General features: G+C 45.5%; 1 protein-coding gene across 6 annotated transcripts in view; it reads left to right on the top strand.

Moving 5' to 3' along the window:
- The window catches only part of LOC142993689 (eukaryotic translation initiation factor 4 gamma 1-like), a 31123-nt gene extending 20252 nt beyond the window's left edge, over positions 1 to 10871 (top strand). For 5 of the 6 annotated variants that reach the window (XM_076144414.1, XM_076144412.1, XM_076144417.1 and 2 more), the window contains 22 exons: positions 461 to 1552; positions 1799 to 1887; positions 2072 to 2273; positions 2869 to 3002; positions 3208 to 3333; positions 3467 to 3880; positions 4317 to 4460; positions 4540 to 4776; positions 4871 to 4975; positions 5256 to 5543; positions 5653 to 5767; positions 5877 to 5991; positions 6197 to 6441; positions 6950 to 7074; positions 7232 to 7404; positions 7527 to 7652; positions 7743 to 7824; positions 7921 to 8019; positions 8137 to 8268; positions 8482 to 8563; positions 8892 to 9032; positions 9336 to 10871. In XM_076144414.1, coding sequence (XP_076000529.1) covers positions 461 to 1552; positions 1799 to 1887; positions 2072 to 2273; positions 2869 to 3002; positions 3208 to 3333; positions 3467 to 3880; positions 4317 to 4460; positions 4540 to 4776; positions 4871 to 4975; positions 5256 to 5543; positions 5653 to 5767; positions 5877 to 5991; positions 6197 to 6441; positions 6950 to 7074; positions 7232 to 7404; positions 7527 to 7652; positions 7743 to 7824; positions 7921 to 8019; positions 8137 to 8268; positions 8482 to 8563; positions 8892 to 9032; positions 9336 to 9517 — 4448 coding nt within the window. In that variant the 3' untranslated portion in view covers positions 9518 to 10871. The remainder of the gene's footprint in view (positions 1 to 460; positions 1553 to 1798; positions 1888 to 2071; positions 2274 to 2868; positions 3003 to 3207; positions 3334 to 3466; positions 3881 to 4316; positions 4461 to 4539; positions 4777 to 4870; positions 4976 to 5255; positions 5544 to 5652; positions 5768 to 5876; positions 5992 to 6196; positions 6442 to 6949; positions 7075 to 7231; positions 7405 to 7526; positions 7653 to 7742; positions 7825 to 7920; positions 8020 to 8136; positions 8269 to 8481; positions 8564 to 8891; positions 9033 to 9335) is intronic. The other variant, XM_076144413.1, reaches the window with a different exon arrangement.
- Positions 10872 to 12053: the final 1182 nt, after the last annotated feature.

Here is a 12053-nt window from a genome sequence, read left to right as displayed (position 1 = left end):
CCTGATTTCGCCAAACGTGAACTAGAAACTTTGAAGACACACTCTGTAGGTGGACAGTTTGACATGGAATTATCCTAATCTGCATTCCACTTAGGTCACCCAGCACGAGGGCTTTGATATTAAACATCCAAATATTTCTTGTTATTACAAGTCAAATTGCAAAAAGAAGAATCTTGTATATTTCCTATTTTTTCCTCCATTTCTTGGTTCCAGAGCTTATCAGATCCTTGCATAACAAAACCCAGACCAACTTTTTCCAGCCTCAGTTCCTTATTTTGGCTATTATTCAGCTTCAGATCTCTTTTTCCTAAGTACCTAAGTACATGAGAGTCCATTTCAAAATGTTATTTACTGTATTTTACACAGTGTGCTTACGTGCCTGCCTGCTTAATGAACAGGACAGTCAAGTATAAATATTGCTTATCAGCAGTTTAATACTTTTCTTCTCCCTCTCCCCAAGAAGACAGAGGAAAGCCTTCACCCCCACCTCCATCAAAAACCCCAGAGCTTTCAAAGGGTGAGCCCAGCCCTGCAGAGGCCCCCTCCTCTGACACGAACACTAAGCCCCCCGCATGCTCTCTGTCTGTGGATGCCAACATCTGCCCAGAAGACAGCCCTCCCGACACTACTCCCACTCATGCACCCAGCGCTCCTGTTGCTGACGTGATGGATGCACCTCCCAGAGAAGCAAGTCCACCTCCCCCATCAGCACCTGAGGTGCCTGCCTACCCTGCACCACTCCCTGACCCTCGACCTTCATCTTCCACACAAGACAAAACAGACAAGCAAGACACAGATATAAAGGAGGAGGAGGTGATGAAAGTAGAGGAGTCAGCAGAAGCAGAAGATGCATCTGCCCCATCTGACACACCACCTGCACCTCCATCCACCAGTAATGGAGTGACAGAGGAGTCAGAAAGCCTTCCAGTCATTTTGCCACCCAGTCCTGTGGAGGCCCCTGTGGAGTCTCCCATTGCACAGCCTGAGGAGCTTTGCCTTCCCAATGGTCTGCCGCTGCCCGCCCCCGAAGACCCTGAGGCCCCTGCCGCCAACGTTGCTGAGCGTGACGACAGCCCTATTGCTGAGCCTGATGTTGTCCAGGAAGGAGACACACCAACATCGACGGCCATCTCTCAGACAACAACCACACCTGCTGTCCAGGACGTACCTGCAACTGTTGAACAGCCAGCTGCTGCTCCCGTTGTCCGGCCAGCTGCTGCTCCCGTTGTCCAGCCAGCTGCTGCTCCCGTTGTCCAGCCAGCTGCTGCTCCCGTTGTCCAAGAGGTTCCCACGGCACCTGTCACGCACACAGAACCTGAAGAGCCTGTGGTCCAAGAAGCGGTTTCTCCACTCGCCTTGGAAGTGACTGAAGACGGCCCCACGGCACAACCCGTCGCAAAGGAAGAAATGCCATCCCCTCCAGAAACGGTGTCCGTGGCTGATGATACCACAGAAAAAGCACCAACTCCTCCCCTGATTTCAGCAGAGGAGACGGAGGACACCCCTCCAGCCCACACAGTCACCCCTGCCCTTGTAGAATCTACTATGCAAGGTCAGTGAACTACTCGCAGCAGGTTTTATGATAAAAGCATATGCCAAAACATTCACCAAATAGAGAATAAATTAAACAATTACATACCTAAATAAATAAGAATTGAATGAAAATTGATAATCTTGCAGGTTCAACTTGACGGTTTGTAATTGTGCCATCTTCCATCAACTATCATCAAGCTACTTCTAAGGCAATGCTTTGATCGCTTTGTTGATGTTTGTTTTGACATTGCCTTCCTTCTCGTAGCTGCTGTGTCTGTGCCAAAGAAAAAGAGAAAGATGAAGGACCTGAACAAAAAGGATGCAGTGGGAGACCTTCTTGATGCCTTCAAAGAGGTGTGTGTTCCCACTCCTGTTCCAACTGTTTCAATGAGTTTATGTCCTCTCGGTGCGTTGGAAGCATTTCCTTTTCACAATAATGGAAAGCACTCCAATTATTCTCAGGAGACGAAATTCTATATGCAAATCATTTCCTCCATTACTGACTCGCCTGTCTTCATCCTGTGCCTCTGTTTCCCAGGAGCAGGTGGTGGAGGCTGCACCAGAACCTGAGCCAGCTCCTGCCCCAGCACCAGAGATCCAGGCACCCGCCGCCCCCACTCCTGCCCCAGAGGAGGCAGACCTGACCTGGGAGGACAAGGAGGATAAGGAGGATAAACTGGATGCTGAGAACATTCAACCAGACGGGGAAACCACTGACAAGAAGTACCAGTACAAAGATGGTGGGTCTCGTTCACTGATTCTCACTGGCATTCCTTTGAAACAGGGATCTTACTTAAACTTAAATCCCATGGCCATCAGCCAATTTGACATTATAGTTTGCCTTGTCACATTTTATCGATTTCATAGATTGATCTTGTTGAGTTCAAAGACACGAAGTGACATGGAACTTTTTTTTTTATTATTATACTACTAGACACAGAGCTTTGCTGAATCTTGTTTGAACTTTTTGTCAGTTTGCTTCAAGAAAAGAGAGAAGATTCACGTATTGTGTTCAAATTTTCAGAGAAATGCACTCTTCAGAACACAGATCCCATATTCATTAGTAAACTGGGACATTTCTAGTGAAGTGAGACACAACTCATGAACCAAAAAGAGGTCACTATTTCACATACATGTGTTAGTATATCTGACACCTTGTGGGCTTTATGAGGCATAGCAATATCATCAGACACAAATCTAGGCTCATCCAGCAATACCACTTGGCTGTGTTGCATCTCGGAAACTCTATTCCCTTTTTATTGTTCTGGCTGGGTTGAAAGTGGAGGGCAAGGCAACATGAACATTTCTCATCAATATATGATCTTTCTTTTCCAGAGCAATGGAAGCCCATCGACCCAGAGGAGAAAAAGATATACGACAGAGAGTTCCTTCTGGGCTTCCAGTTCAGCTCAGCCAGCATGAACAAACCCGAGGGTCTACCAGCCATCAGTGATGTCGTCTTAGACAAGGTACAGCCATTAACACTATATGGTCAATGACAACAAAAAGACGTTTTATAAGTTGTTGTTGTTACAAGTTGCTGCTGTCTGTTCGAGCAGCATCATTAGCATGAAATAACAGGAAACATCATGGAGAATATTGTAGTTTAGCTCCCTCCTTGTTTTAACTTATGATGTGTCATCCATCTAATGGTCCTTGTTTGTCTTTGTTAAGGCTAATAAGACCCCGCTGCGTCAGCTGGACCCCAGCCGTCTGCCAGGGATGAACTGTGGCCCTGACTTCACACCCTCTTATGCCAACTTTGGCAGGCCTGGCATGCCAGTGGGAGGCAGAGGACCGGTAAGACAACACTCTACACTTACAGAATCATAGTCTAGGGATGAAATGGTAGTTGTATCTCTTCTGTTTGTTTTGTTTTAACTTCTCTTCTTCTATTTTGCCGTCCTTGTCCTTCCCTCTCGCCTCCTCCCAGCCTCCAGGTATGGGCATCGGTGTCGGTGGTCCTCGTCGCTCCCAGCAGGGTCAGAGAAAAGAGCCAAGGAAGATCATCATGACCAGCATGTCACTCAACGAGGACGTGCAGTTGAATAAGGCAGAGAACGCTTGGAAGCCATCGGGGAAGAAGGTGGTACGCACCCGTGCAGCCGAGGAGAGCGAAGAGACCGACCCAGAGCAGATCAAGACCAATGAGTTATTCAAAAGGGTCCGCAGCATCCTCAACAAGTTGACCCCTCAGAAATTTCAACAGCTTATGAAACAAGTGACCGACCTGACCATAGATACCGAGGAGAGGTTGAAAGGAGTCATAGATCTGACCTTTGAGAAGGCCATCTCTGAGCCAAACTTTTCAGTGGCCTATGCTAACATGTGTCGCTGCCTTATGGGGGTAAGTGACAACTCTTTTTTTTGCTATGAAATTGTCTCAGTTCCAATTGTTGAACCATAATTCCAACTTTCTATAATTGTGTTTTCCTGTCATGATCACGTTCAGTTAAAAAGGCAAAATACAGTTTAAACCAAATATTTTCACCCTCAAGTTCTGCTGTATACACATTAGTTTCTTCCACAAGTGTTTATTTTATTTGTAGTCTGTCTGACTAATTCCGGAACCAAATGAACCAAACTCACATTGGAACTAAAACAACAACTAATTTCTGACTCCAAAACTGATTTCTAATGCCAAAGCAAAAAAGTAAACCTCAAAACTCAGATGGAGTTAGTGTGGCTGCTTGTGATGGCATTAAGAGTTTTATTTCATGGATAAACTTGCACCCAGTCTCTTCCCACTGTGTTCTAACAAAACTTTTCCCTGCTCTTCTCAGCTGAAAGTCCCAACTACAGATAAGCCGGGAGTAACTGTGAATTTCCGCAAGCTGCTGCTCAACCGCTGCCAGAAGGAGTTTGAGAAGGATAAGGACGATGCTGAGATCTTTGAGAGGAAGCAGAAGGAAGTGGATGCTGCTAAGGTATGGGACGGCCTCAAATAGTGTGGGGTGAGGGGGAAGCAAGTAAAGTTATCCATGTCTAACCTCAATTTCCCAACAGGAGGAGGACAAGCAGCGGCTCATGGATGAGCTACGGCAAGCCAAAGACGAGGCCAGAAGGCGCTCGTTGGGCAACATCAGGTTCATTGGTGAGCTGTTCAAGCTTAAGATGCTGACAGAGGTCATCATGCATGACTGCATAGTAAAGCTGCTCAAGAACCACGACGAGGAGTCCCTCGAGTGCCTCTGCAGACTGTTGTCCACCATCGGCAAGGACCTGGACTTTGAGAAGGCCAAGGTAGACGCAACGTGTAGTCAGACGAGTTTCAAAGCTTGAAATTTGAGTGATTGCGCAACAGAAAGAAATTCACCACTGTCACGGTTGTCCTCAGCCTCGTATGGACCAGTACTTCCATCAGATGGAGAAAATAATCAAGGAGAGGAAGACCACCTCTAGGATCCGCTTCATGTTGCAGGATGTGATTGACCTACGACGGGTAAGACGCTCACACCGTGTACACACACTTAACTAGCACAACACTGGATTGCAAACAAGACCATCTAAGCTACATTAAGTATTTGCTAATGCCCCAATACTTGTATAAATCTACAATAGTTGCCAAACTGCAGGTGTGTTTTTCATTACATTGGCCAGCAACAGATATTCGCAGGCGGTTGTCAAAAAAAAGAGCAGCTGTACCCGTTGGCGTCTCATAGGCATATGCTCAACCACTGCCATGTACTAACTGTCTCTCCCTCCCTCCCTCCCAACCCAAGAACAACTGGGTGCCCAGGCGAGGCGAGCAGGGCCCCAAGACCATTGACCAGATCCACAAAGAGGCTCAACAGGAGGAGCACAGGGAGCAGATGAAGGTTCAGCAAGCCTTCATCTCCAAGAAGGACATGAGCGGTCCAGGCGGCAGGATGGGCTCATCAGGTCCTGGGGGCCGTGGGGGCTCTCACACCCCAGGCCGGGGTAACGTTCCCCAGGACGAGGGCTGGAACACAGTGCCCATTTCCAAGAACCGACCCATCGACACCTCTCGCCTTAGCAAAATCACTAAGGTAGAAGAGAGGAGACAATGTGCAGCATAGATCACAGGATTATATTGACACCAATTTCACTGATTTAACTATTATATTTGGCATGCTTCTTCTTCTTCTTCTTCACTAGACGCCTGTTCTTGACTTCAACAATCAGTTGCTTGCCCCAGGTGGGAAAGGCACATGGGGAAGCTGGGGAAAGGGCAGCAGTGGGGGCAGCGCCGCCGCCAAACCTGCAGAATCTGGTAGGTTCCCAACAATAATGCTTTGGCAAAGCAATGGCACCTAATGATCTTGGAAGTGCTTTCTACACATGTAGCACACGTTGAATTGCAGTTTTAATCAACTCCTCAGGCGCGGAGACGGGCGGCAGACCAGCAACCAGCACACTGAACCGGTTCTCGGCCCTGCAGCAGGCCGCTTCCGCCACAAGCTCCTCTTTAGACGCTGACAGACGTGTTCCTCAGAGGTGAGAGCAAATGATCCAGCATCCTGAAATCTGATTACCTGTCACTTGTCAAGGCCGTTTGATCCTTTTTAAATTTTAAGCAGTATCTCACCACTTAAGTTCCTTATTTGAATGCAGACCTCTGGTGCAAATCTTTGAACACTTGTACCGTTTCTAAATATTGCCATCATTACATTTCTTTCTTTCTTTCTTTCTTTCCCTACAGAAACAGCTCAAGTCGAGAACGCAGCGACCGCTTTGAACGGCCCGAACGCTCCAACGACCGCTTTGAGCGAAGGGACGCCAGCTCAGGCGACAGAGAGAGGAACCGGCTGCAGGTGACCAAGCGCAGCTTTAGTCGGGAGACCGAGGAGCGGAGCCGCGAGAGAGAATTGCGCGGCTCGGGCGACCCCGTCCGCCGGGTGGCCAGCATGACTGATGACCGAGAGCGCAGCAGGAGCAAAGAGAACGGTAAGTGGCACGACGTGGAGATTTAAAGCCAGATTAGTTGGTTCAACAGAATCATTGATTTTGAATGTGTTTAAGGGTTCACTGTGTGTTGTACACATCTCAAGCGAACATTTGGTTTTCCATCTAGACTCAAGCCTTCTCCTCAAATTGTTGTTAAAGCTTAAGAGTTGTTCTCAGTGATATTTGGTACAAAAATGCCATCACAATCCACTCGCAGATGGTTTGGTCTCTTGACTACTTTTCTTATGTACACTGTGTCACTGTGAAATCAATCGTAATCTGAATCCTTTTATTAACACAACACAGAGTAGTCGTTGTAGTATATGTTGATGTTTGATCAGAAGCAGGATAAGCGTTTCATGTTCCAACTTTGTTAGTTGTTTCATCAGAAGCCTGGTTTGCGGGAGAAGCAAGAGATACACACACACACGCAGTATATGTTCCTACAACAGGTATACAGTGGAAATAGTTGTAATACTTATATTGGTCATTTTGTGTGTGTAAACAGTGAAGCGGGAGACGGCTGCTACCCCTCCTCCCCCCCAGCCCACGAAGCCTGCGTTGTCTGAGGAAGAGTTGGAGAAGAAGTCCACAGCTATTATTGAGGAGTTTCTCCATATCAACGACATGAAGGTACGACCTGATGGTTCATCCTCTGATCAGTGTGAATCACAAAGCGACAGGGATGAATGAGGATGCGGGAGACAATGAGAGAGCAGGAAGAGATTGTAAACATACACACGCCTTATTGGCTTGGCATAACCTGTTTGTCTCTGCTCTGTTCCATCAGGAGGCGCTGCAGTGTGTGCAGGAGATGAATAGCACTGCTCTGCTCTTTGTGTTTGTGCGAAACGGACTGGAGTCGACACTGGAGCGCAGCACCATCGCTAGGGAGCACTTGGGCCTGCTGCTGCAACAGCTCGTTAAAAATAGCATCCTCCCAACAGAGCATTACTTCAAAGGGTCAGTACAGGGCTATTCACAACACAGGTCTTTGTGCTTGAGTGTCAGTATGTCAGTTATACTGTCTAAATGGACTCATAATCCCTTAATCCTTGAACTGATGCACCCTTGTGTTTCCTCAGGCTTCACGAAATCCTGGAGGTGGCTGAAGACATGGCCATAGACATCCCCCACATCTGGCTGTACCTGGCCGAGCTGATCACTCCCATGCTCCAGGAGGGAGGCATCCCCATGGGAGACCTGTTTAGGTGAGTCCCAGGCCTCACATATTACAAAGGGGAATGGGCAAGAGAAAGTGTATTTCAGGTCACTCAAACACGATGTCTTGCTTCCTTTAGGGAGATTGCAAAACCTCTGCACCCCCTGGGAAAAGCTGGAGTCCTGCTGGTCCAGATCCTCTCCATACTCTGCAAAGGATTGGTAAGATCTCTTAATATAACTAATATGACTTATCTATGTTGTGTTGGATCAGCAAAGTTCTTTATCAGTCAATAACAACGTGCTCTCCCTCATCAGAGCCATAAGAAGGCCGGCACCATGTGGAGGGAGGCTGGCCTCAGGTGGAAAGATTTCCTCCCTGAGGATGAGGACATCGACAAGTTTGTGACAGAAAAGGTGAGAGGTCAAATCTCTTGAGGGGCTGGAAATTTGAGTGCGAAACAGATTGTGAATTTGGAGCATCGTCAAGCATGAAGTATGTTAGAAGTGTAACGTGCCTGTTTTCTGCACTAGAATATGGAGTTCACACTGGGCGACGACTCGGACAATAGCAAAAAGGAGCTGAGCTCTGCAGAGCTGACCAAGGAGCTGGACAGACTGATCAAGGACAAGGCCGACAACCAGAGGGTCTTTGACTGGGTTGAGGTGCGCAGTCCTGCTTTTGTGTTGCAGGGTTGAGGAACTATTAGTTCAGTGGTCTTTAAGTTATTGGAGGCGATTGTGGGAATGGAGCTCGTCGCAACTCCACACAAACAAATGACACACGCTCTCTAATCTTTCTTGCCGACCCTCCTGTAACATCCTCCCCCTCATATTCCCTCCCCATTGTTGCGTTTCTGAACACATTTCTCTCTGTAGGCCAACCTAGACGAGCAGCAGATCTCCTCCAACATGTTTGTCCGAGCACTGATGACCAGCATCTGCCAGTCAGCAATCATCTGTAAGTCACTCACACCGTCATCCCTCCTCATCATCACTTTTTGAAGGGGATGTCCACACGTTTTACACTTTCAATTCAGTTTGAATTGTTTGGCTTCATATTGATATGTAAGTTTTTGCGACTTCACATTTGTCTACTTAAGCACCAACACTGCTAACACCAATCATGACATCACCAAGCTGAATTTGATGTGTAAAAGTTTGATACAATGCTCGGTTGAATTTGAATGAGCACCACAAATTCTGATACAAGGAAAATTTCAGTGAGAATGGATCAATTGTGTGTATTTAAAGTTTATAAACTGAAATGAAAAATTGATGCTCTGCAGATGAGAACCCTCACAAGGTGGACGGTGAGCAGATCAAGCAGAGGGCCAAGATGCTGCAGAAATACCTGAAGGACGAGCAAATGGAGCTGCAGGGGCTTTATGCCCTCCAGGCCCTCATGGTGGAGCTGGAGCAACCTGCCAGTGAGTGACTGACACCAGCACGTGTTGTCTATTAGAACCACCACCTAAAAGCTACAGTCATATCCAAAATGTGTATTCATCATGCTAGAGAGCAGCAGAAAATGTTGACATGTCAAATCTGAGTCCAATTCAGGCCCTCAAAACGTGAAAGTATACTCTCAAAATATACTTCAAACTGACATTGGCGTACACACACTTTGACTTCACTTTGACTTCTGTCACAATTTTCGATGCAATGATGTGCAAATTTCTGAAATTGACGTGTAGATATGGGACACTTATTTTCTCTGCTCCTTCCTTCAGATCTGCTGCGGATGTTCTTCGACACACTCTACGATGAAGACGTGATCAAAGAAGAGGCCTTCTACAAGTGGGAGACGAGCAAAGACCTCGCTGAGCAGCCGGGCAAGGGCGTGGCCCTCAAGTCCGTCACCGCCTTCTTCACTTGGCTCCGCGAAGCCGAGGATGAGTCCGACAACAGCTAGGGCCTCCCTGGACCACTGGGAAAAGTGGTGGGATTCTGGAAAGATCCAACGGGAGAACGAATGTTTCATAGATGATTCAGGCGACGCTGAATCAGCAAAATCCTTCTGCATAAACAGAAAAAAGCAAGAAAAAAATTCTTCAACTGGGAGAGATTGTATTCTGGATCGAACATTCGATCATGTTATTTTTGATTTTTCTTTTAATTTTGGATTTCTTGTTTTTCCTCGAGCAACCGAATGTCCTTTTTGAAATAAACGCAGCGTACTAGTGACAATAGATGTGAGCGAGAATGCTAAGAGTTGCAATCTGTATGACATAATGCTGTTTCCTTAAGTATTTTTTTAAGGTTCATGTCGTTTTAAAACCGCAACACTATTCAAGACACTTTGCTTAATGACAGATATAATAAAAAAAACTTTAAGAGGCTGTGCACATTATATTTTTTAACAAATTCATCCTTTATTGCGTCGACACCAGTCAGCGGCAGTGTCGTGTCAAATGCACAGTGTTTGGATCTACATGACGTGCTTATGTAGACGCTAGTTTGGTTTCTGTTTGGGTGTTGGATGCTTGGAGTGGTTTTTTTATGAAAAAAAAAAAAAAGATGAAAAATACAAAAGTGAACGAGTTGTCAAAAGGACATTTCAGGCCGGAAAAAAACTAACGGTTCTGGACTTCAAGAGTACATGTCACTGAGAAGAGGGGTGACGAACTTTGACCTTTTGCTGCTGGGGGGTGATGACACTTTCCCCGACACCCCTCGTCCAACCCTGTAGCCCCTCCCCCAACCCATCCTCCTTCATGTGTCCGTTTTATTTTTTCCTGCGCTTCAGAAACAAACTGGGCTGCGACAGGTAGAGCACAGTGAGGAGGGCACGTGGCAGAGCCAGAAGTATTGAAAAAAAATATATTGTCATGGAAACTTGAGGAAAAATACATGAAAAAAATCAACTTGAACAGAAAAGGTTAAAAAGGTTTAACAGTACAAATCCTACAGGCTTTTTTTGCTTCCATGAGTGGAAAAGCATTTCAGGAGCGCTGTAAATATAGGATGGATTTTTTTTGTTTTTGTTTTCAAAGAAAAAAGGTTAATGTAATGCCATGTAACTTTCCCCTTCTATGAAACAAAGTGAACGTTTCCCTTTTATTTATATTTCTCTCTCCTCAGCTGCAGAAGGTGCTTGTAATTATCCAACCAAGTCATTGATTACAATTTAATTGAAAATTTGTAAATACTTTTTTGCTTTACTTTATTAAAAAAGATATTTAATTAAAGAAAATTAATGCCTCTTTTCACATCCAAAACTGGAAAAGATAATAAAGATTGTTGCAAATAAAGAAAAACCTATTGCATTTTGTACTTCTGTGATGATTGAAAATTGAAGGTTTCATCTTGATGTCTTATCTCGCCTTTGTGGCTGTCTTTGCCACACAACAGAACACTGCAAGTCCAAAGAGTAGAAGTATTGAATATATAAGAACACAAATTGGTTTGATATTGGACAGACATTTGCATCCAAAGTCGGTGGTGTCTCTTCACTCAGGTTTACCTGTTGAAGCAGCTGGAGGTCAATTGTCCCCACACGCTTAGGAACTAGATTAGGCATCATCCCTCAATTATGGATTCGGTCCAGTGTAGTACACATCTTAATTGTCAATGTAGAATTCACCAATTTGATATGATCTTTCAAAAAACTCTGTCTTTTTTTTTTTTTCCAGTAGCTTCTAGGTCGATTATATCAATGGCCAACAGACGGCAGCCATTTCAACAGTTTGTCTTTCTCCAGTCCTTTCCTTCCTGTCTATGTGCAGTGCTGGTGGTATCACAGATGTCATACTATCTGTTGATATACTTGATTATAAAAGGTGGAACATATTTATATTTAGTATTAAGTATGTATTTCATAAAAATGATTTATCTCCAATGTCATGGCTGTACTCAGTCTCAACAAGTCTTATCTGCTTTTTTCCTTCAATGTGAACACAAGGTTCTACATGGAAATCCCTCGTAGAAATATGGGATTTTGTACAATGACATCCAGGTCGTTGTCAGTGAAGGTTCTCAGTCATCCAGGTCACGGTATCCAAGGAACCGCAATCTTCTTCAGTCATTCTTGCTTCTTCGGTTCTGGTAGACTGGTGTGCTTCCCAGGTTTTAACCTCTGTGGAGTCCTAATCAGGCTCATTGATCAGCTCACCTGATCAGTCCTCCTGGTTGTGCTGATGGTCGTTAGAGTGATTGGAGTCACCTGTGGTCTTGTGTGGATAGTGGTGAGCTTTGAGGACAAAAATGTACACATCCTGGACAGAGAAGACAGATGGTTTGAAAGGAGTAAAAGTATTTAAAGGTAGAGTAACCATCTCTAAACAGAGAAGGTCTACACCACCTATCAGTCACGTACAATGCTCTTCTATCATCCCTCTACAGGAGACCAATGAACATCGTTACAGCAGAGAGGAGAAGAACTCCAAAGACTGTCTCCATCGTCCACACCTGGCCAGGTGACTCCAATCACTCCAACGACGATCATCACA

This window comes from Genypterus blacodes, unplaced genomic scaffold (genome assembly GCF_046128005.1).
Source record: "Genypterus blacodes isolate CSIRO-AG114 ecotype Tasmania unplaced genomic scaffold, CSIRO-AGI_Gbla_v1 ptg000003l_1, whole genome shotgun sequence".
NCBI lineage: Eukaryota > Metazoa > Chordata > Actinopteri > Ophidiiformes > Ophidiidae > Genypterus > Genypterus blacodes.
The sequence above is the reverse complement of the archived record's forward strand: the minus strand, read 5'-3'. Positions and strand labels throughout refer to the sequence as shown.